Source organism: Schistocerca cancellata, chromosome 10 (genome assembly GCF_023864275.1).
Source record: "Schistocerca cancellata isolate TAMUIC-IGC-003103 chromosome 10, iqSchCanc2.1, whole genome shotgun sequence".
In the NCBI taxonomy this organism is placed as follows: Eukaryota; Metazoa; Arthropoda; class Insecta; order Orthoptera; family Acrididae; genus Schistocerca; species Schistocerca cancellata.
In genome coordinates, this window is record NC_064635.1 from 58,204,062 (window position 1) to 58,229,744 (window position 25,683).

Genomic DNA, 25,683 nt, shown 5'->3' on the forward strand with positions numbered 1-25,683 from the left:
TCCTGCACTTCAATCCAGTTCCCTAATTTCTTCTTGTTTTCCTTTACTGCTTGCTCAATGCATATATCAAACAAATGTTGGAGATAGGCTACATTCCTATCATATCCCTTCTTGACTATTTTGTCCCCTTCATATCCTTCACTTCTGATAAACACTCTCTGGTTTCTGTAAAAGTTGTAGATAACTTTTTGTTTCCTGCATTTTATCCATGATAGCTTTATAAATGTGAATAGTGGATTCCACCCAACATTGTCATAATATATAACTAAATCTACAAATGGTATAAATGTTGATTTGCCCTATTTTTAGGCTGTACGTCTGACACTTAGTGCCCATTCTCAATCTTCATGTAGGCTACAGTATAAAATATAGACACAATTCCACCCGTATCACAAAGAATGTAAGCATTTATAGAATTTTTTTGAAGGTTCTGACACAATTTAAAAATAATAGTAGACATAAAGAATATGGTCATCCCCAGGAACTCAGAAGTGATGTGGACATCAATGAGGGAGAATCTTTGAGGGTAACTGTTAACAGTCAAAAACTGGAGAATGTGATCCAGTTCAAGTTCTTAGGAACCCTGCTGACAATGGATCCTCTCTACGCAAATGAAATTCAAGCAGCGTTCACTGTGGTCAAAGCCACAATCAACAAGAAGAAGACCCTGCTGACCAAGAACTTGAGCTTGGAATTAATGAAGAAACTGGTGAAGTGCTACCTCTAGCGCATTGCACTGCAAGGAGCAGAGTTGTGGACCACGAGAAAAGAGGAAAAAGAAAACCCTAGAATATTTTGAAATGTGGTGCTCGAGAAGAATACAGAAGATCAAGTGGACATATCAGGTGACAAAAGATGACATGCTGTGAAGAGTAGGAGAGAAGAAAACTATTCTGACTATAATTCTTCAGAGGAACGCCAACTGGATCGGACTCATACTTAGACATGAAGGGCTCATACACAATGTCACTGAAGGGAAGAATTCAGCACCTGGATGACATGAAAGATGGAAGGAGATGCCGCAGACTGTAGGAAGAAGCTGATGACAGGGCACACTGGCGACAGAAATTCTCCGTACGAAGATGAGGACCTGCCACTTGGTAGCGTACTACATAATATAATAATAATGCATATAACACTTCCAACAAAAATACTCACAACTTACTTTTGCACAGAAAGGAGCAAAGAATGCAACTGTAAAAATGTTTGACCACTTTCTGCAGATAATAGAAGCTAGAAAAAAATTAAAATAATTTATAATTGACAAGTTCTGCTCCACGGGTGGATTCCTGAGTAGATAGTAAGTACAAGGACAGTCTGGAAAGTTCTTGGTCTGATTGGAAAAACAACAATTTGTGTTTTCAAAGCAGTTTTATTTTTCAACATGTTCTCCACCAGCACCAATACACTTCACCCAGCAGTGTTCCAATGCCATTATCCCTGGAGGAAGTACTGCAAAGTACCCCTCTACAGCCACAACGATTTCTTGACTGGGCAAAAAGTGCTGACTTCTGAGGAATTTCTTCAGTTTTGAAAATAGATGGAAGTCTGAGGGAGCCAAATCTGGGGAATAGGGTGATGTTGCACCACTTCATAATGCAAATCCCTCAATTTCCCCATTGGAAAGACAATTTTGTGGGCAGGTGCATCGTCCTGTTGAGAGATGAATTTTCCTTCTTTAAGCATGTTTCATCCACTACTACGTATAGATGTAAGAAGTCACTTCTGTTTGTCTTAAAATGCACCACGCACTTTTCGGGAAGTGTCCTGTGAAAGTATTTCTGATCTGCAGTGAACACATGTGGCACCCATCTTGCACAAAGCTTTCTTGAGTTCAGTTACTGGTGCGAGATTTGACCGACACGTACCTTTGATATCCCTATAACATTATCAATTACATGCAACTTTATACATTGATCTTCCCAAATCATATCATGCAATTTGTCAATGATTTCCGGTGTGCTTGTACTATTCAGAGATGCTTCGTGTAGCTCACCTCGAACACTTTCACAGACACGTTTAAGCTCGGCTGTTCATTTCTTCACAGTGGAAACTGAAAGTGAAGAGCTGCCATACAAATTTATAAGCTGTAACTGAATTTCTGTCAGTGTCAAACTTTCTTTATGAAGAATTTAATCACTGAATGATATTACACTTCTTTCCATTTTCAATACCACATGCACCACAGCTGCATCAAATGACTGCCTACAGTCAACAGCTGCCTGGAATGATTTACAATTTTATGTGGTGTCTGCTAACACATGTACTAATGTAAGGTGGGGGGGGAAAAAAAAAAAAAAAAAAAACACACACGAGTAGTGCAGCGACCTGTGAGCTAGGCTGAGAACTTTTCAGACAGCCCTTGTATATGGCTGTGTTACATTTGTCAAATTTTGTAGTAGATCAGCCCTTTGGCTGCTACATGCATACTTGCCACATCCAGAACTGAGCACACATTAAGAAAATCTAAAGTGTTATGTTATTAGTTTTATTTTATTACTTTTAAAAGGAACTGCATAAATCCAGAGTAGTTAGTTACGTGTTCCATTGATCAACCTCAAGGTAACCGTTATGATGTGGAATGCGTTAAATGCATAAGAAATGCATGCATGACTGAAGGCTTTTTTTTGTTTTTAATTTAAAATTTTTGTTATCTACCCCACTCTCTTAAATGGCACAAAATGCATATATTATACCTACCAATTTATTTACTCCTATTCAAGAATTCATCTGTGGTATAGAAAGAATTGTCAAAGAGATACGATTTCAGTTTATTTTTAAAACTGTTACTGTTGTCTGTCAGACATTTTCGTTCATCTGGTAATTTATCGAAAAGTTTTACAGCGGCATATTTTACACCTTTCTGTGCCGAAGATAGGTTAAGTAGAGGATAGTGTAAGTCATTCTTTCTTCTGGTACTATAATCATGAATGTCACTGTTGTTTTAAACTGGTCCATGTTGTTGAGAACAACTTTCATTACTGACAAGGGAACCTCCCCATCGCACCCCCCTCAGATTTAGTTATAAGTTGGCACAGTGGATAGGCCTTGAAAAACTGAACACAGATCAATCAAGAAAACAGGAAGAAGTTGTGTAGAACTATGAAAAAAATAAGCAAAATGTACAAACTGAGTGGTCCATGTGCAAGATAGGCAACATCAAGGACACAATGAGCTCAGGAACGCCGTGGTCCCGTGGTTAGCGTGAGCAGCTGCGGAACGAAAAGTCCTTGGTTCAAATCTTCCCTCGAGTGAAAATTTTACTTTCTTTATTTTTGCAAAGATATGATCTGTCCGTTCGTTCACTGATGTCTCTGTTCACTGTAATAAGTTTAGTGTCCGTGTTTTGCGACCGCACCGCAAAACTGTGCGATTAGTAGACGAAAGGACGTGCTTCTCCAATGGGAACCGAAAACATTTGATCGCAAGGTCATAGGTCAACCGATTCCTCCACAGGAATACAAATCTGGTATATTCTATACGACACTGGTGACGGCATGTGCATCACATCACAGGAGTATGTTGTCGACCCACCTAACTTGTACACTTGGCGAATGGGTAAAAAGATTCTTCTACCTTGCCTGATTTATGTTCTTGTGGATGTGATAGTCACTCCCAAAAAAGTGATGAAAACATAACAGTTTGTCACATAAACTGCAACAAATGAATGCAACAGTTTCACAGTCGCACAGTTTTCCCTGTGCTCTGTCAAAACATATGTTTTTAACGTTTTCAAATTTTTCCGTGTGCAGACCATCAAATCCTGCATATGTCCAAGCAAATCTGAACATGTCCTGGAATTTTGGAGAGCCAAGTTGATTATGTAAAAAATTAAACTTTTCACTTGAGGGAAGATTCGAACCAAGGGCCTTTCGTTCCGCAGCTGCTCACGCTAACCACGGGACCACAATGCTGCATTGCTCACACTATCCTTGATGTTGCCTATTTTCCCCATGGACTGCTCAGTTTGTATATTTTGCTTATTTTTTTATAGTTCCACACAACTTCTTCCTGTTTTCTCGATTGATCTGTGTTCAGTTTTTCAAGGCCTATCCACTGTGCCAACTTATAACTAAATCTGAGGGGGGTGCGATGGGGAGGTTCCCTTGTGAGTAAATGTACTGTGAGGCTGTTGTAAGAATTCCTAACCTTTTAAAGAGATGCCTACAAGATGTGTGACTATGAGCCCCCACACATTGTTCTAACCACTTTCTTTTGAGCAGTCAATACTTTTTGCCTGAGTGTTGAGTTACCCCAAAATATTATTCTGTATGACATCAGAGAGTGAAAGTATGCAAAGTATGTTAGCTTCTAATTTCTGTATCCTCAAAATTAGCAATTATTCTGATTGCGAAAATTGCTGAACCTAGTGTCTTAAGGGGATCCAAAATATGAATTATCCAATTACGATTCTCATGTATATTTAGACCCAAAAACTTAGTATGCTCTGCCCAGGCTGCTGACTTCTGTTGATGTGTTTTATTTATTGAAGGAACTGTACTCCTTGTAGAAGGAAATTGGATGTACTGTGTTTTTCCAAAGTTCAGAGCAAGCCCATTGACAAAAAACCAATCAATAACTTTTCCAAAGACATTATTTGTATCATTTTCTATTGAAGTTTCTTTTAATTAATTAATAATGATTCTTGTATCGTCAGCAAACAGTGTCAGCTTAGCTTCTTGTTTCAGATAAGAAGAGGGGTCGTTCACATATACCAAGAACAGAAGGGGGACCCATGATCGAACCTCGTGGAAAACCTAATGTAATTTCACCCCCATTAGATGAACTGGGAAACTTCCTTGAATCATTTCAACCATATAAAGACATTTTTTCTTTCCTGTTATGTAGGTATGAGCTAAACCACTTATAAGCTGTTCTATTTACACCACAGAATTGCAATTTCTGTAACATAATGTCATGGTTCCCACAATCAAACACTTTGGATAAGTGACTGAAAATTCCTATTGGAGACATTTTACTATTTAAAGACTGTATTATATGGGCAGTGAAATTTTATATTGCTGTCTCAATGGAACAGTATTTCTGAAATCCAAACTGTGATTTACTAAGTATCCCATTACTGCTGAGATGGCTACCACTCTTGAGTACATTACTTTCCTGAAAATTTTTGAAAATGCTGGAAGCAGGGATACTGGCCGGTAACTGTTGACATCTGTAGTCTCCCCTTTTTTGTAGAGAGGCTTGACAATGGCATACTGTAACCTGTCTCGAAAAATATACCTTGAGTCAGTGATGCAGCAGATGTGACTCAGAACATCAGCTGCAACTGCTCCACATTGTTTTAATATCTTGTTAGAGATGTCATCTACTCCAACAGAATATTTATTTTTCAAAGATTTAATGATTTTCCTCATTTCATTTCATAAGAGGTTGTCAGATGAAAATTAATCTGACTAGGATTTCTCAAAACTGACTCTTCTATCTACTGCTTGGCTTTTTCTTTTGAACTATTCTCACCAATTTTCACCTACACTTTAAGAAATGGTTGTTAAAAACATTAGCTACTTGTGTACTGTTGGTTAGGTTGGTCTCATTCTCTTTAATAGTAACACTAACTACCCCAGTGGTTACTTTTCCCCTCTCTTTTCTAACAACATTCCATACTGATTTTATTTTATTGCCCGAATTGTAAATTTTTCTCTAATATACGAATTTTTTGATTTTCTGACAACTTTTCTCAGTATGTTACAATAATTTTTATAGTATAAAATTACTTCTGGGTCTTTACTAATTCTTGCTGCCTCATAAAATTTTCTTTTCCTTTCTGAAGACACTTTAATATGTATAGTGATTGAAGGTTTCTTTGAAAACTGTTTGGTGTTATATTTAGTAATTTTTTTGGGGCAACAGTGTTCAAAATGGGATAAAAATTTATCAAGAAATAGGTTGCATTGATCATTGGCATTTGGCTCATTATATACATCTCCCCAATTAACATTTCTTAAACATTCTCAGAAGTACTCTACAGATATTCAGTTGACCAGCCTTACATTTTTACTTAATGGTTTCTGAACTGTACACCCTGCTAATTTTTGTAAGTTAATCAGTTGTGCATCATGATCTGATAATCCATTTATCACAGGGAAACCACGTGTTAGTTTTACATCCTCTTGCTGCACAAATACATTATCTATTAGAGTGCTGCTATCTTGATCTATACATGGTCACTGATTCTAAATTATATATCATTAATAACACTTCTAGTTCACTTTTACTTAATAACACTTCTAGTTCACTTTTACTATCAGAATTGCTTAGAAAGTCTACACTGAAATCACCACAGATTAATAACTAGGAAGTCAAACTTTTTTTCGTGAGTAGCTCCCAATCTCCTAATGGGGACCTGTACACTGTTGCTAATATCAACACTACATTATCTAGCTGTAGTTCACATGCACAAACTTCAAAGTTTTAATCTACAGTTTTGTACTTATACCCTTGTTTTGTGTAAATGGCAACTCCTCCTTTATCAATGCTAGATCTGCAAGTGTAAGATGCTAAATTATACCCACTTATACAGACACTTTCCATCTCCACAATCACATAGTGTTCAGACAGACAGAGTATATCAATCTCATTCTTATTTTTTAGATCATCTACACACACTAACAGCTCATCTACTTTATTTTTTATTCCCCTGATATTTTGATGAAGTATATACACTCCTGGAAATGGAAAAAAGAACACATTGACACCGGTGTGTCAGACCCACCATACTTGCTCCGGACACTGCGAGAGGGCTGTACAAGCAATGATCACACGCACGACACAGCGGACACACCAGGAACCGCGGTGTTGGCCGTCGAATGGCGCTAGCTGCGCAGCATTTGTGCACCACCGCCGTCAGTGTCAGCCAGTTTGCCGTGGCATACGGAGCTCCATCGCAGTCTTTAACACTGGTAGCATGCCGCGACAGCGTGGACGTGAACCGTATGTGCAGTTGACGGACTTTGAGCGAGGGCGTATAGTGGGCATGCGGGAGGCCGGGTGGACGTACCGCCGAATTGCTCAACACGTGGGGCGTGAGGTCTCCACAGTACATCGATGTTGTCGCCAGTGGTCGGCGGAAGGTGCACGTGCCCGTCGACCTGGGACCGGACCGCAGCGATGCACGGATGCACGCCAAGACCGTAGGATCCTACGCAGTGCCGTAGGGGACCGCACCGCCACTTCCCAGCAAATTAGGGACACTGTTGCTCCTGGGGTACCGGCGAGGACCATTCGCAACCGTCTCCATGAAGCTGGGCTACGGTCCCGCACACCGTTAGGCCGTCTTCCGCTCATGCCCCAACATCGTGCAGCCCGCCTCCAGTGGTGTCGCGACAGGCGTGAATGGAGGGACGAATGGAGACGTGTCGTCTTCAGCGATGAGAGTCGCTTCTGCCTTGGTGCCAATGATGGTCGTATGCGTGTTTGGCGCCGTGCAGGTGAGCGCCACAATCAGGACTGCATACGTCCGAGGCACACAGGGCCAACACCCGGCATCATGGTGTGGGGAGCGATCTCCTACACTGGCCGTACACCACTGGTGATCGTCGAGGGGACACTGAATAGTGCACGGTACACCCAAACCGTCGTCGAACCCATCGTTCTACCATTCCTAGACCGGCAAGGGAACTTGCTGTTCCAACAGGACAATGCACGTCCGCATGTATCCCGTGCCACCCAACGTGCTCTAGAAGGTGTAAGTCAACTACCCTGGCCAGCAAGATCTCCGGATCTGTCCCCCATTGAGCACGTTTGGGACTGGATGAAGCGTCGTCTCACGCGGTCTGCACGTCCAGCACGAACGCTGGTCCAACTGAGGCGCCAGGTGGAAATGGCATGGCAAGCCGTTCCACAGGACTACATCCAGCATCTCTACGATCGTCTCCATGGGAGAATAGCAGCCTGCATTGCTGCGAAAGGTGGATATACACTGTACTAGTGCCGACATTGTGCATGCTCTGTTGCCTGTGTCTATGTGCCTGTGGTTCTGTCAGTGTGATCATGTGATGTATCTGACCCCATGAATGTGTCAATAAAGTTTCCCCTTCCTGGGACAATGAATTCACGGTGTTCTTATTTCAATTTCCAGGAGTGTATATGAGCAAGGTTTCTATGGCTGCCGCCGCCTCTCGCATCCCAATCTCCATCGTTCAGGGTCATTCCAGTCTCCTTCATTAAGATCTCTCACTGCCATTGCTTTGTTGATGTCGTCTTTCCAGCATCTCGCAGGTCTACCGTGCTTTCTTCTTTGATGTGGAGTCCATTGCCATACCCATTTTGGCCATCTTGTGTCTGGCATACGCTGTAAGTGACCATACCAGAGTAGGCGCTTCCTTTCTATGTAGTCTAGAATTGTGCTCTTGACATTCATAACCTCTCTGATCATATCATTTCTAATATGGTCAAGTCTGGAGTATCCACAATTCCGTCTCCAGAAATCCATCTCGACAGCCAGCAGGCGATCTTTCTGCCTCTGAGTTAGTTCCCACAACTCTGAAGTAAATTGATAATAACCTTAGCTTTATCCCTCTTTACTGTACATGAAGCTTCTTTTTCTTGATTATTGTCTATCTGGATTTTGGTTTTAATTAAGGAACCTGTCTGCCTGGTCCCATTAACCCCAAGTATCATCCCTTGGTTGACTGTGGTTCACCTTAAAGTATCTGCTAATAGAGAAGCTAACTTATCTTTTCCCTTTCTATGTAAGTGCAGGCCATGTGTAGTGTGTCCCCACGTACCAATGGCATCAACTGGAACAATGCTCATGTGAGATTTTGCTGGTGTCTGGAGCATCCTGTTCAGCTCAGTGTTAACATGCCTTATAGCAGAGTTTACCCTGGGCCAATCATGGTGCTGAAAGATCTCTACAAACCCCACATTTGTGTGTCCAGTTTCTGCTCCTACTTTGTCCAGATCACTCCTAATACTATATCTTGGATTCATAGCCAGGCTGTTTCCTGCTCCCCCAACTGTAATTACCTGATTTTCCTTCACAAAGTCCCTACATGCCAGGTGACAGTTTTACAAAACTTGTTACCTGGTACCCTTCACTTAATTTCTCCTGAAGCTGCTGGACTACACCTCTCCCATGACTGCTACCTAGAAGCAGAATTCTCTTTTTCCTATTCTGATTTCTTCCTGACCTGTCTTTTTTTTTTTTCTTTAAGCTAATATTCTGCTTCAACACCCATTCAGCTACATCTGGATGAGGCCCTTCCCCCACTACTTCAGATAGTAAGCCAAAGGGCCCAAGTTCAAGTCTCGATCTGGCACACAGTTTTAATCTGTGAGGAAGTATCATATCAGCGCACACTCTGCTGCAGAGTGAAAAATCACATTCTAGAAACATACCCAAGGCTGTGGCTAAGCTATGTCTCCTCAATATCCTTTCTTCCAAGAGTGCTGGTTCTGCAAGGCTTGCAAAAGAGCTTCTGTGAAGTTTGGAAGGTAGGAGGTGAGGTACTGCTAGAATTTATACTGTCAGGGCAGGTCATTATTCGTGCTTGGGTGGCTCAGATGGTAGAGCACTTGCCCGCGAAAGGCAAAGGACCAGAGTTTAAGTCTCGGTCTGGCACACAGTTTTAATCTGCCAGGAAGTTTCATATCAGCGCACACTCCGCTGCAGAGTGAAAATCTCATTCTGGAAACATCCCCAAGGCTGTGGCTAAGCCATGTCTCTGCAATATCCTTTTTTCCAGGAGTGCTAGTTCTGCAAGGTTTGTGGAAGAGCTTCTGTGAATTTTGGAAGGTAGGAGACGTACTGGCAGAATTGAAGCCGTGAGGGCAGGTCGTGAGTCGTGCTTGGGTAGCTCAAATGGTAGAGCACTTTCCTGCAAAAGACAAAGGTATCGAGTTTGAGTCTCTGTCCGGCACACAGTTTTAATCTGCCAGGAAGTTTCAAGCCAAACTGATTTACTAACGGAATTTCTAAAGTTTTTTCAACGATTTCCCTTTCTTGTCCTTTGCTTGCTACTTTTTCCCAGCATGCCATCTCTTTTTCTTTCCTTAGCCTACATAATTCCAAATCTGCATTTTCTAATTCAGCCATACGGGCACAAATCTTTGCCTCCTGTTCTGCGATTTTTCTGTCCTTTCTACATAACCTACATTGCCATGGAAAGCCTCACTGTCCACACACGTTTCCTCACCTCTACATTCGCCCCAATGAAACTGTAACCTACAGTCTTCACAGAACACCCCCTCCTCCAGATTTCTACAGCAACCACCACATTTGTCACACCTGGTTTGATAGAAAAATTTATGCAAAAGCAGAGAATAACTTGATGCAAGATCTCTGAAGTTTCATAGCCTGTACGAATACGTAACTAAACTCTACTTTAAAGAAACTTTTAAACTTACTTTCGAAAGTTCTAATTAGCTAACTAAACTCTGTATGACGGACACGGATTAATTTAACGTTCAACCGCTAAGTCTACTCAAAAAACTAAAGATCTACACTCGTAAAAAATTTACACCTAAAATGTAAACAAAACTAACGACTATCAGCCTTTACAAAATACTTTCTTTTCTATCTAAATATAACGGGAAATTGAAACCTTCAATATATAGCCTAGCGAAGTAGTAAATGCACTAGTCTAAAATGTAATATTAACTAAATTAGCTCGTATTTCAATATTAATCACTTTACTCAGTGAGAGCTTCATGGACGTGCGTTAGTATGAGCACTTTAAATCAGAAGTGTTGTGCTATTAATCTGTGCATGAAATAATTATATGTATAATGTTGTAAGTTAAGCTCATGCATGTTGGAAGGAAATAAATAAATAAAATATTATTGCCTAAAGCAGCTACCTGTGCTAAGTAGCTTGCATTTGAACATCTACCTGGGCTGGTGGTATGCGAGCGGTTTTTCTCAGACTGTGATAAGTATTTGTGGGGTGCATTCAGTGACATCTCCTTTTGCGGTCCTACAATTTCTCACAATACCATAGACAACAATTTAATAAGTGATAGCAGCCACTAATGTGATACCGAAGTCACGAATAACTAGACACAGCTTGAAAACCGCAACCATAGCCGAAATAGTTCTATCGCAATATAGAACTTCAACTGAAGCAAAGGACTTGAATTTTTAAATATATAATGTTATTACAAGACTTATATCACACTGCGTGCCCAGAAGAATGTGAACTTTACTGCAATGTTCAACATCATGGTGAGTTGTCACAAATATGACCCACTGAAAAAGAAAATAAATAAACAAATAAATAAAAAGAAATCAAAATAAAATAAGAAGTCAAACTAAACACAACAGTAGAGGAACACATTACACTTATGAATGCTCTACAAGTGCTATAGGTAGAAACATAGGAATTTTCCAAATATCAACAAGAAATGTCTACATCCCTACTCTCCAAAACCACTGAAAAGCATAGCAGAGGGTAATTCCTACTGCACCAGTTTGTAGGGGAAGAATGGATGTTCAAATCACTCTAATTAGTCTAATGTTGTCCCCACAATCCCTGTGGTGCCAGTACATAGGGGTTTATAACATATTCTTTGATTCATAACTTAAATTCGGTACTTGAAATTTTGCAACTTGGCTTTTTGGGATAGTTTGTGTCTATCACCAAGCATCTGGCAGATCAGTTTCTCCATGACAACCCCCCCCCCCCCTGGGTGGGTCAAACAAACCTGTCACCATTTGCGTTGCCCTTCTTCATGTGCATTCAATATCTTCAATATCCCCTGTTACTCCTGTGTGGTAATGGTACTACACACTTGAGAAATGTTCTAGGATGACTTGCAAGCAATGTGCTTTATATCCAGATTCCATTTCCCCAATATTCTATTAATGAATTAAAGTATGGCACCTGCTTTACATACAACCCAGTTGACACAAGTGTCCCTCTTTGTACCCCTACCAACTGCCATGCATAGGCATTTCTATGAAGTCACTGATTACAACTGTAACTCACTGGTATTTCGTGCCGTGAACAATTTTACATAACTGAACATTTGAAGTGAGTAGCCAATGTTTGCGCCACTCTGGAAACTTATCTAGATCTGACTATGTATTTGTGCAGAAGTTTTCAAACAATACTTCATTACACATAACTGCATCTTACATGTAAATGCTGATGTTACTGTCAATATTGTCTGCAAAATCATTAATACACAACAGCAATGACCCCAACTCAATTCCCTGGGGCACATCTGAAGTTATTTCTACTTCTGTCGATGACTCTACCCTAAACAAAAAACTGTGGCTTCCACACCAAGAATTCAACTCCAGTCACAAATTTTGCTCAATACTTCAGTCAAGAAATACTACATCTACTCGACAGTCTCGATCCGCAACTTTCAGGATGTTGTACGAGGAAAGCGCAATGTTTTCCTCGTCAGTCAACACAGAAGAGGTCACCGTGTTTGCGGTATCTCGTTAAGTATGACTTATAAGAAATGGCAGGTGGCTGACTTCTTCAGGATGGTCTCGAACACGGAATTACCTGAGTGCCGGCAGCGACCAGGAGGGGCTCGGCGTGGCCCGTGGCAGGCTGTCGGCGGTGGCGCGACTCGAGCCGGCTCAGCAGCACCAGGTGCACCACCTGCAGCACTGCCACCACGCCCACCAGCAGCAGCACCACCTTCCCCCAGAGCAAGTGGTGCATCCTGCCACAGCGCCTCTTATCACCTCATCTTACAGTGCCGTTTATCGGTACACTACTGAACACACCTGAAACAAAATGGGGATGGAAAATATTGTAGCACCCACAGTGACATAGACAACAAGCACAACAATTATGCTTCCTATAACAGAGGCTGAAGTCAGGAAGACAATACAGAAAGTAAAAAACAAGGAGTCAGCAAATGTAGGTGAGGTTCCTGTCACTGTACTGAAGGCATGCACAAGCAGCCCACAAGCTCCACTGACAAATATACAATAATGATCCCTCTAGTTCCAGTATTTTTCCACAAAAGACTAACGAGTTAGACATATAAATATAGCTTTTTAAAAAAAAAAAAAAAAAAAAAACACAGGTTGGTTTCTAAAGTGGGATAAGTATAGTATCAGCCACTTTTCAATTCACTAAAGAGGTTCTTGAAGCGCTTGGAAAAGATGACTGTGTTACAGGCACATTCTTACACTTTTTCAAGCATTTTGACACTTCTGACCATAAAATACCACCAAACGAGGTAGAAGCACTAGGTGTAAGAGGAATAGTAGTTGAGTGGTTACAGTCTTACCTGGAAAACAGTATGAAAAAGACAGATTGTTAATATGTCTGCTGATGATAAATTATTAATGAAACAATTGTCAGACAAGAACAAATAAACACAGGTACATCTCAGGACAGTGTATGGATACAATTCATTCTCTCTCTCTCTCTCTCTCTCTCTCTCTCTCTCTCTCTCTCTCTCTGTGTGTGTGTGTGTGTGTGTGTGTGTGTGTGTGTGTGTGTGTGTGTGTGTGTTCTCAGGCAGTATAAGATGTGGGGGAAAAGTTCTCTTTGGTGATGACAGCAACATCATAGACAATGATAAAACACAAGAATTGCTATTAGAGAAAGCAAATGAAACCACCAAGGATGTTGACGATTGGGCAGTATGTAATAAATTAACATTTCACTTCAGCACAAAGAGGGAAAACAATAATAAAAAATGACAAATCTACGGGTAGTGTAACAAAAATGAATATGGATTGCCAGTTAACATGGAATACATACACAAAGATAATGGCAAAAAGAATGTCAGCACTAAATTACACTCTAAGTTCCTATCATCAGTTTGTTCAAATGGCTTCAAGCACTATGGGACTTAACATCTGAGGTCATCAGTCCCCTACACTTAGAACTACAGGGCTATTACAAATGATTGAAGCGATTTCATAAATTCACTGTAGCTCCATTCATTGACATATGGTCACGACACACTACAGGTACGTAGAAAAACTCATAAAGTTTTGTTCGGCTGAAGCCGCACTTCAGGTTTCTGCCGTCAGAGCGCTCGAGAGCGCAGTGAGACAAAATGGCGACAGGAGCCGAGAAAGCGTATGTCGTGCTTGAAATGCACTCACATCAGTCAGTCATAACAGTGCAACGACATTTCAGGACGAAGTTCAACAAAGATCCACCAACTGCTAACTCCATTCGGCGATGGTATGCGCAGTTTAAAGCTTCTGGATGCCTCTGTAAGGGGAAATCAACGGGTCGGCCTGCAGTGAGCGAAGAAACGGTTGAACGCGTGCGGGCAAGTTTCACGCGTAGCCTGTGGAAAATTGGCTCATGCCACAACTGGAGACCGACAGCGCCAACTTCATCTTTCAACAGGATGGTGCTCCACCGCACTTCCATCATGATGTTCGGCATTTCTTAAACAGGAGATTGGAAAACCGATGGATCGGTCGTGGTGGACATCATGATCAGCAATTCATGTCATGGCCTCCACGCTCTCCCGACTTAACCCCATGCGATTTCTTTCTGTGGGGTTATGTGAAAGATTCAGTGTTTAAACCTCCTCTACCAAGAAACGTGCCAGAACTGCGAGCTCGCATCAACGATGCTTTCGAACTCATTGATGGGGACATGCTGCACCGAGTGTGGGAGGAACTTGATTATCGGCTTGATGTCTGCCGAATCACTAAAGGGGCACATATCGAACATTTGTGAATGCCTGAAAAAACTTTTTGAGTTTTTGTATGTGTGTGCAAAGCATTTTGAAAATATCTCAAATAATAAAGTTATTGTAGAGCTGTGAAATCGCTTCAATCATTTGTAATAACCCTGTAATTAAACCTAACTAACCTACGGACATCACACACAACCATGCCCGAGGCAGGATTTGAACCTGCGACTGTAGCAGCAGCGCGGTTCCGGACTGAAGCGCCTAGAACCGCTCGGCCACAATGGCCAGCCGTCAGTTTGTGACAGTCAATGTTTCGTGGTGACATACTATTCCCATGAACAGTTAATTTTTAGCTACCAGAAGCACAAGACAAGAACACACTTTTCAAAACTGCAGAAAAGGACTGTAAAAATATTAACCAGAAGTAAAAAAAAAATGGAAAATCTAGGGCAGGCTGTAACAACATCAAGAAAAGGATAGTTACTAACTACTTCCATGTAAGAGAGACACTGAGTCGCAGATAGGTACAACGAAAAGACCATCGCAAAATGACCTTTCGGCCAAGAAGACCTTTGTTGAAAAAACACACACACACAAACACACACACACACACACACACACACACACAAAAAATGCAACTCACGCACACATGACCACTGTCTTGCAACTCACACACACATGGCCACTGTCTCTTGCAGCTGAAGCCAGACTACAAGCAGCAGCACATGGTGGGAGAGGCAACTGGGTGGGAGGAAGGGGGGCAGTAAGGAGGGGGAGGGATTGCAGGGTGGGGTGGGAGACAGTACAATGATATGTGATCGGAGGCTTTCCCGGCATATGTGTTGTTTCCAGAGCTCTCGGGTGTCCAGCCGGATGCGATCGTTGAAGTCCCATGATATTTCGGCGAATAACCTTTCCGCCATCATCAGGTGGTTCTGATGGAATGGTCTGTCTGCACATTGTCAGTGTTATTTATGTCCATCAGTCGGGCTTGTGTCCACTTGTGGCGTGACTCCTTGATGGAGTTAAGTAATGGTTGCCATGCCTTGCTAAGTTGAAAACCTGTGTTTCGGTTTATGAGATTGTCCGTTACACGAATTTCAATGGCCTCCATGAAGATGCTGTCCCAGTAGAAACTGGTAGGGGCCAGAATCTTGGTCTCTTCGTATTTCGCGTTGTGTCCAGTTTCCAAGCAGTGTTCTGCCAGTGCCGATTTGGTGGGCTGGCCTAGGCGCGTGTGACATTGGTGTTCTTTGCGGCGGTCTTCGACTGCTCGGATTGTTTGACCGATGTAGGATTTGCTACAACCACATGGAATATCATACAGGGTGTTACAAAAAGGTATGGCCAAACTTTCAGGAAACATTCCTCACACACAAAGAAAGAAAATATGTTATGTGGACATGTGTCCGGAAACGCTTACTTTCCATGTTAGAGCTCATTTTATTACTTCCCTTCAAATCACATTAATCATGGAATGGAAACACACAGCAACAGAACGTACCACCGTGACTTCAAACACTTTGTTACAAGAAATGTTCAAAATGTCCCCCGTTAGCATGGAATCCCTAATGTGCTGATGCAGCCCTGGAGAATGGCGTATTGTATCACAGCCGCCCACAATACGAGCACGAAGAGTCTCTACATTTGGTACCAGGGTTGCATAGACAAGAGCTTTCAAATGCCCCCATAAATGAAAGTCAAGAGGGTTGAGGTCAGGAGAGCGTGGAGGCCATGGAATTGGTCCACCTCTACCAATCCATCGGTCACCGAATCTATTGATGAGAAGCGTACGAACACTTAGACTGAAATGTGCAGGAGCTCCATCGTGCATGAACCACACGTTGTGTCGTACTTGTAAAGGCACATGTTCTAGCAGCACACGTAGAGTATTCCGTATGAAATCATGAGAACGTGCTCCACTGAGCGTAGGTGGAAGAACATGGGGCCCAATCAAGACATCACCAACAATGCCTGTCCAAACGTTCACAGAAAATCTGTGTTGATGACGTGATTGCACAATTGCGTGCGGATTCTCGTCAGCCCACACATCTTGATTGTGCAAATTTACAATTTGATCACGTTGGAATGAAGCCTCATCCGTAAAGAGAACATTTGCACTGAAATGAGGATTGACACATTGTTGGATGAACCATTCGCAGAAGTGTACCCGTGGAGGCCAATCAGCTGCTGATAGTGCCTGCACACGCTGTACATGGTACGGAAACAACTGGTTCTCCCGTAGCACTCTCCATACAGTGACGTGGTCAACGTTACCTTGTACAGCAGCAACTTCTCTGATGCTGACATTAGGGTTATCGTCAACTGTACAAAGAATTGCCTCGTCCACTGCAGGTGTCCTCGTCGTTCTAGGTCTTCCCCAGTCACGAGTCATAGGCTGGAATGTTCTGTGCTCCCTAAGACGCTGATCAATTGTTTCGAACGTCTTCCTGTCGGGACACCTTCGTTCTGGAAATCTGTCTCGACACAAGCGTACCGCGCCATGGCTATTGCCCTGTGCTAATCTATACATCAAATGGGCATCTGCCAACTCCGCATTTGTAAACATTGCACTGACTGCAAAACCACGTTCGTGATGAACACTAACCTGTTGATGCTACATACTGATGTGCTTGATGCTAGTACTGTAGAGCAATGAGTCGCATGTCAACACAAGCACCGAAGTCAACATTACCTTCCTTCAATTGGGCCAACTGGCAGTGAATCGAGGATGTACAGTACATACTGACGAACCTAAAATGAGCTCTAACATGGAAATTAAGCGTTTCCGGACACATGTCCACCTAACATATTTTCTTTATTTGTGTGTGAGGAATGTTTCCTGAAAGTTTGGCCGTACCCTTTTGTAAGACCCTGTATACGCCCACTTTCTTGAGGTCAAATCCATCTTTCACTGTCCCCAGTAGGCCCCGTATCTCGGATGGTAGTCGGAAGACCGTGTCAATTTTGTGTTGTTTTAGCAGTCTCCCAATTTTTGATGTTGCGTTGCCTGGGTAGAAATGCAAGGCTTGTTTTCTCATCTTTAGACTGTTCTTCATCTGCGTTTCTGCAGTGTTTCCATCGTCTGAGGGCTGCCTGAATCTGTCGCTTGTTGTATCCGTTCTTGTGAAACACATTTTCTAGGTGTTTGAGTCCTTTGTGCAGATTTTCTTCGTCCGATATCGAGTATGCCCTATAAACCAGTGTGGCAACTCGAGGCATGTAGATATAGGTCCATATGTGTAGGCTTGCGGTACACGCTACGACCCAGTGTGCCATTTTATCTCTGCTCTACGAGTACATCAAGGAGGGGCAATTTACCTTCCTTCTCGATTTCCATGGTGAACTGTATGTTCTCAAGGGAAGAAAGAGCGGCACTTCGGGCCCTGAGAGAAGACAAAGAGACCGTCTCCTGCCAGTCAACAAAGGAAACACCATGGTCGTTCTGAACAGACAGGACTATGAACAGAAGATGCTTCAACTTCTTGACGACCTAGCATACCGGAAGATCAAGATGGACCCGACCAACAGGATACAACTAAGGACAGCCAGCCTACTGAAAAATAGCGCAATAGAGGAGAAAAATATCAAAAGACTTCGACAGCACTCCGCAGTAGCTCTGAGAATATACAGCCTCCCTAACACACATGAGGAAGGGACGCGTCCCATTGTCAGCAACATAGGGGCGTTTACCCTCTCACACAACAACCGCCAGGTATGCTCAGACCGTATGTGGGAAAGTGTAAACACCATATTCGGAACTCAACAGACTTCATTCATTGTCTCAAGGAGCTGACCCTACGAGAAACAGGCATCATGTTGAGCTTTGATGTTGTGTCACTGTTCATAAGGGTCCTGCTAGAAGATTCGATTAAATTCCATCCACGACAACATACTGTTCACCATGGAGATTGAGAAGGGAGGGAAATTACCCTTTCTTGGTGTACTCGTAGAGCGGAGATCAAATGGCACACTGGGTCATAGCGTGTACCGCAAGCCTACACATACGGACCTATATCTACATGCCTCAAGTTGCCACCATCCTAAACAACCCAATGGGATGCTCAACACACTGGTTTATAGGGCATACTCGATATCGGATGAAGAAAGTCTGCAGAAAGAACTCAAACATCTAGAAAATGTGTTTCACAAGAAAGGATACAGCAAACGACAGATTCAGGCAGCCCTCAGACGACGGAAACACTGCAGAAACCCAGATGAAGAACAGTCTAAAGATGAGAAAACAAGCCATGCCTTTCTACCAAGGCAACGTGACATCAAAAATTGGGAGACTGCTAAAACAACACAAAACTGACACGGTCTTCCGACCACCATCCGAGATACGAGCCCTACTGGGGACAGTGAAAAACGTATTTTGCCTCAAGAAAGCAGACATATATAATATTCCATGTGGTTGCGGCAAATCCGACATAGGTCAAACAATGCTAACAGTCGAAGACCGCCGCAAAGAACACCAACGCCACATGCGCCTAGGCCAGCCCACCAAATCGGCACTGGCAAAACACTGCTTGGTAACTGGACACAATGCGAAATACGAAGAGACCAAGATTCTGGCCCCTACCAGTTTCTACTGGGACAGCATCTCCAAGGAGGCCATTGAAATTCACGTAACGGACAATCTCATAAACCGAGACACAGGTTTTCAACTTAGCAAGGCATGGCAATGAGTACTTAACTCCATTAAGGAGTCACACCACAAGTGAACACAAGACCCTTCTACGACAGCCGCAGAGGACACTCCACAGATTCTGCATCTTCCACCACGACACTGGGGTGGGCGCGGACCTGGGTTGGCGCCTGCAAACGGATTGTCGGCGGCCACTATCGAAGCGTCGGTGCTCACGAACGGAATGTCAGCGGCCGCAACCGGAAGTTTGGCGGTCGCAATCTGACCGTCGGCGCAGGGTATCGAAGCCCGAGTGACGGACATAAATAACACTGACAATGAGCAGACAGACCATTCCATCAGAATCACCTGATGATGGTGGAAAGGTTATTCGCCGAAATATCGTGGGACTTCAACGATCGCATCCAGCTGGACACCCAAGAGCTCTGGAAACAAAAACAGTATAGTGATGCCAGTGGGAGCATGCAGGGACGTGGTGGAGAGAGGGAAGGGCAGGTAGGTGGAGATGGGGGAAAGCGGGGGTGCAGGTGTGCAAAGGAGGAGATAAGTAAAAAGACTGGGTGTGTTGGTGGAACAGAGGGCTGTATAGTGCAGGAATGGGAAGAGGGAAGGGACTAGATGGGTAAGGACAATGACTAATGAAGGCTGAGGCACAGCTGCTTGTAGGCTGACTTTGTTGACCGAAAGCTCATTTTGTGACAGTCTTTTTGTCGTGCCTATCTGAAGTCAGCATCTCTGCTATATGGTGAGTAGCAACAATCCTTTTCATAATATTGTAATATCCACGAGTAGTAGTCTTACCCATTGTAAAGAACTATGTAAAAAGCTAGGTATTCTTAGTGCACCAAAAGAGTACCTCTATTATACTGTTGTATAAATCAGGGAAAACATTACTAAGTATTTCAATAATAGTTCTACACTTAATCATGGAACAAGAGCCAGTTTCGACTAATGTTACCAAAGAAAAACAAACAGAAAATTCAAAATAGAATGTTCTACCTGGAAATAAAATTGTGTAATAAATTAGTATGCAGATGAGAAATATTACTAAAATACATCTGTTCAAAAAGGCAGCTAAAGTGTTCTTCATATGTAATGCATACTATAGAAATAAAGATTATTTAAAGGACTCAAGGGTAGTGGTTAGTAATAAAAGGGGACAACTATAACACCCTGTGACATTATAATACATGATCACAATATAATGATTTTGCAAGAAACCCATGTGTAAAAGATCTAAAGAATGTGATGGTAATGTCTTGTCTGTCTCCTGAGCTCAACATCTCATTTGATGCTGACTCAGTTTTTCAGGCAGACTGAGAGGTGGCCATGAAGATGTGCACAAGGCATAGTTGCATGTCTATGGGCCTGGACTCAGTTTTCCAAACAGTCTCATACCTACATATTTGTGGTTCAGGAGGTGCCAGTGGATGTTCTTAGTGTGTGCAGTGGTGCATTATGTAACTGTGTTTTACATTATTATAAATTATTGGGTGCAAATTGTGTGTAAACCAAAGAACACTATACAACAGGGACTAACCAAATGATGAATTCCAGTTGTCTACACAATGAACAAATTTTCAGGAGGATGAAGTTTACTCTGTATGGTCAATCCTGATTTAGGTTTCCCACGATTTTCCAGAATCATTACAGGCAAATTCCAGGAGCAAAGTCATGTCTCACCACCCGTCCTATCATCTTAAAATATACTTGCATTTTCTTTGTGTCTGTATTTATTTTCACTGCATTATGGTGACAAATCACATACCACTAGATGAATTAATAAACCAAATGAAATGTATCAATCACAGGTGATTTTTCAGGGTTGTAACTGATGTCCTCACCATACCTGAACACATTACATGGAGAGACACTAACAAGGTTACCTTTCAAATTTATTACAAACTAGATACACACGCATTGCAATATTTCCATTGCGCTACACCGTGATCAATCTCACCCCACTGGATTTGCCATGCACCTCATGGAGTATAGATGTAAATGTAGATTTTTGAGGGTGTATCTAAAAATGTATCATGTATAGATACCTATCAAGACCACTGAGATAACAAAAAACAATAATATAAAAGAGTATGTACAAGGAACAGTAAATACAGGATGATTCTCGAAACAATGTAAAAAATTAGAGGACTGGTACAGTGTGTCATAACAAGCAATTTTCACACAGTAACTCACTTCCGCATCCCTTAGCGTTCAGATTAGCTATCATTTAACAGAGCCCTGTGCCACCGACAAGGGAGGCATACAACTTGCCATCCTTGTCAACATGGTACCAGATCTGCACAGCAATGTTTCAAATTTCTTTGCAACATGAAGCTAAAAGAGAGGTGGAGTTGATGTTTCATGTCCTTTATTCGCAAACAGTTGAAATTATGCCCTCCCGCTTGAATGTACGCTGTGCAATGAGACCCGAGTATTGTCACCACCTTTCAAATATCCCTGCTAAAGTGGAAATTGCATCAGAGGCTGCCGTAATTTGTAATGTCATCTATTCATCTATCTTGATAGGAATTTTGTGAACAACAGATTTAAAGTGTCCCCAGACGAAAAAATCTATGGGCACCAAGTTAGGGGGTCATGCAGGTCATGCTGCCAGCCCACTGCACCCTACCCAGTCCTCACCAAAGGTCTCATCCAAACAATTTTGCAATGTTGGTATCACGTGCGCTGTCACACATAGAGAGGAACAAGTTCCGATAACTTTGGCAGTGTTTCCCTCAACAAGATTAAGTATCTGTGTTTAGTCATCAGAGTGAGCATGTGTGAACAAATCAAATTATCGCCTACCAAACTAGCCCAAATGCTGACAGTGAAGCATTCTTGGTGACCATGAATAAAGGTGGGATTGTGACTTTTGAACACACCCTCCCTTGTAAAAGTTGCCTCATCTGTAAAAAGTACAAAGCATGGGAATACAAGTTACATGGCACACTTCTCAAAAACCACTGGCAGAAGTCAATGAGACGTGCAAAATAATCTGGGTTATGGGCTTGAATTTCCTGAAGGAGGTAAGGGTGTAAATCATCTTTATTCCACACATGCCAAACTGTGGAATGGCTTACATTCATTCATTCCTCAAGCAACACACTGCTAGCTTGTTGAGGGCCGGTCCTGCAGTGCTAAAATCTCCTCTTCAAGCTCTGGCGTATGCACTGTGTGCAGACGACTGTGTATGTCAAGCCTTTGCACCTGCCATCACAAAATAAACACATCGGGTTTCAATGTAGGCCTTAAGTGCACATGCGCCATTACGATACCTTGTCAGTGGACAACTCACCTGAACTGCATGTCTCTCTTAGGGACTTGTGGATGACGGTGCATGTGCCTCCACCTGCTGCCCCATAAGAACTGTGCCTGTCTGCCTTTTTCTCCCAATAAAAGTATACCATTCCCCATGCACTGTGCACAGTACCACATACAAGAGTGTCCCCATTTCTTGACACACTGACACAGGGCGAACCAGACTCCTGCACTGTGCGCAGGTACTGCCCTCTTTACGACACTATCAACGAGGCATTTGCAAAGCAAACACAATGCATTCAGGTCCCAGCAAATGCCAGAAGAAACTCTGTGGTGTTATCCCATCCAGACTACCTGCTACTATTTCGACTTGGATGGTGGGTTGTGTGCCTACCTTCTTGGCAGTGCATGATGCTGTTACGTCACGCCTAGTGCTGAATGCTAAGCGATATGGACATGGGTTGCTACGTGGAAGTTTCTTGTTGACTCATTCTACCAGCCCTCTCATTTTTTACATTCATTTTAGAAACAACCTATACATAAACAATTTTCACATATATTCAGAAGTATTTGTCCTCACAAACAAGGGTGAAATTTTAATCAATTTTTATCATGTTATCATATCACATAGATTAGTTCCAGATCTGTTCAACAATGGCTGTTTCTCTTGATGCACATTTAAGTGGCTGCCAACATTAAGAAAGCAAGCATCTATACTCATATTAGCTAGAAATTAATTACCCAACACAGAACTATATAGTGATCTCACCCAATTCCGTGGTAACTTTGGTGTTGTTATGAGAAGAGTGTCATCTATACATTGACAAAGTAAGTAAGTATGAAGGAAGACTGTGGTTTGGAATTGTGTAGGCAATGAGATCGTTGGAGACTGCTCAAATTTGTTTTGGGCAAGGAAATCGGCTGTGACAATTCAAACCATCCTAGGATTTACGTTAAAAGTGATTTAGGAAACCTAATTCTGGTTGGCCAGACTGTCATTTAAAGAGTCATCCATCTAAATATCAGTATGAGTAATGCCTTATCACTACAGCACCTCACTTGGTGACATAGTAAGGTGACAGTCGAAGTACCCATAACAACTTGCAGACAATGCACAGAAAATTGTTTAGATACGTATCAGAAACAGCTAACAATTTTAATTATTTCCATGAAATAAGAGTTTGGGCGTTCTTTGCTATAGTACATTAGCAATACAGTAAGTGTGTGTACCAGTATGCATTTGTTTATTTATTCATTCATTCATCCAGGGGTCATTTTAAAATGATACTGGATTTGTCATCATAGTACAATCAAAACAGATAAAAACACACACATACACACTCCGTCTTCAGGCCACGAGTGGCCTACTGGGACCATTCGACCACCGTGTCATCCTCAGTGGAGGATATGGATAGGAGAGGCGTGGGGTCAGCACACCGTTCTCCCGGTCGTCATGATGGTATTCTTGACCGAAGCCACTACTATTCCGTTGAGTAGCTCCTTAATTGGCATCACGAGGCTGAGTGCACCCCGAAAAATGGCAACAGTGCATGGCGGCCAGAGGATGGTCACCCATCCAAATGCCGACCACGCCCGACAGCACTTAACTTCGGTGACCTCACGGGAACTGGTGTATCCACTGCGGCAAGGCCGTACACAGAAAAATAATTATGTTAGGGCAGGGCAGGTGGTCACCCATGGACTTGATGCAAGAACCATCCCAGCATTTGCCTCGAATGATTTAGGAAAACTAAGAAAAATCTACATTTGGATGAGCAGAAAAAGCAAACTCCAGCCTCTCAAATATGGGACCAGTATCTTAACAACTGCACTGTATCAAGCAATATTTTTATGTAACTAAACGTTTTGTATTTCATATTTCTTAATAATAGTGTAGGTAATTGTCTGAGAACGAACAAAAATGTTCGAAACTCGTACTTAGGAAAAATAAAAAAAAGGAATTCTTAAGATACCGGTAGCTTTAATTAATAAATTACAAATATACTGAGATGTAGATCATGATACCAACACAATGTTGGAACTGTATACAATAGTCTGTTTTCATATGCACTGTCAATCACCACTGCGGATAAAGAACCCCGTTTATATTCGTTTTACTGTTTCAATTGACATTCTTGACGACTTTCTTGTGTTTGTGACGTCTATCATATTCGACAAGAAATATACATTAATAAGTATCGGCGCAACAACGTACTTAAAGTTACATATTATAACGGCCTGAAAAAGAAAAGTGAAGATAAAGGGTTTAGATTACTAACTACATGGCAGGTGTAGCCTACTCTTTTCATCTTTTGTTCAAACATCGCGCTACTACGCCAGTACAGCATAATACGGGCTGGAAGTCGAAAATTCGCCGGCTTCGTGACTACGCTTCTGATTTATGGGTGAACTGCTCTATATGCCCAACAATATTACTCCACTGTCAACGGCTTTGTTAAATAAAGGAAATGAACCTGAAAAGTGAAAACATGCAAATAAACACGCATTTTTCTACTTAAATGACGCTAAATATGGCCATCTTGAGCCTTACCATGGGCAGGGATGAGTCTGGTTGCACGTCTTGTTTCGTAGAACGAATCTTGGAACCAATGTTACTGAAACACTAACATGAAAATTATATTAGAACGTGTCGCTTATTTGTTTAGAACTACATATGTTATGTGAACGTAAATATTAGCTGTCAACCTTTGCCAACGATAGCAAGAATAACAAATGACTAGCGCCACAACAAACTGTCAACGGCAGAGTACAAATCTGTGATCGCGCATGTAATTAAGGGCTTTGTGGTTCGTTTTGTAGTGGTATGTTTAAGAAACACTTCAAATATTACAAAAGTAAATGTCCTCCTCCAGATTTAACAAACGTAATAAACTTCAGAGATGCAGAATTCGAAAAACATCAGGTGAGTTGTTTCTATCCGTAACGAAATAACATACAATAAATAGTATGGACCCAACAAAACTCGCAAGTTATGTTTTTACTTCAGGACGTGTCATGTCTATGGAGGCAGTATACCTGCATGATTATATAGCTCTGACATCTTTATGAAAGTGATTAACTGTTTAAATTATAATTATTATATACCAGGACTGACCAGTTTGTAGTTGACGTCACTGGTAGATGTGGATTAAGAGAAACTCTTAAACGCCACCATCCATA

General features: G+C 42.0%; 2 protein-coding genes across 3 annotated transcripts in view; one reads left to right on the forward strand and one right to left on the reverse strand.

Moving 5' to 3' along the window:
- The window catches only part of LOC126106106 (beta-1,4-glucuronyltransferase 1-like), a 97,004-nt gene extending 71,837 nt beyond the window's left edge, over positions 1-25,167 (reverse strand). The window contains exons 1-2 of the mRNA XM_049912353.1: positions 25,055-25,167; positions 12,479-12,705 (exon numbers count right to left, since the gene is read on the reverse strand). Coding sequence (XP_049768310.1) covers positions 12,479-12,640 — 162 coding nt within the window. The 5' untranslated portion in view covers positions 12,641-12,705; positions 25,055-25,167. The remainder of the gene's footprint in view (positions 1-12,478; positions 12,706-25,054) is intronic.
- The window catches only part of LOC126106766 (nucleic acid dioxygenase ALKBH1), a 31,099-nt gene continuing 30,565 nt past the window's right edge, over positions 25,150-25,683 (forward strand). For both annotated transcript variants that reach the window (XM_049913144.1, XM_049913143.1), the window contains exon 1: positions 25,150-25,426. In XM_049913144.1, the coding sequence (XP_049769101.1) occupies positions 25,328-25,426 (99 nt within the window). In that variant the 5' untranslated portion in view covers positions 25,150-25,327. The remainder of the gene's footprint in view (positions 25,427-25,683) is intronic.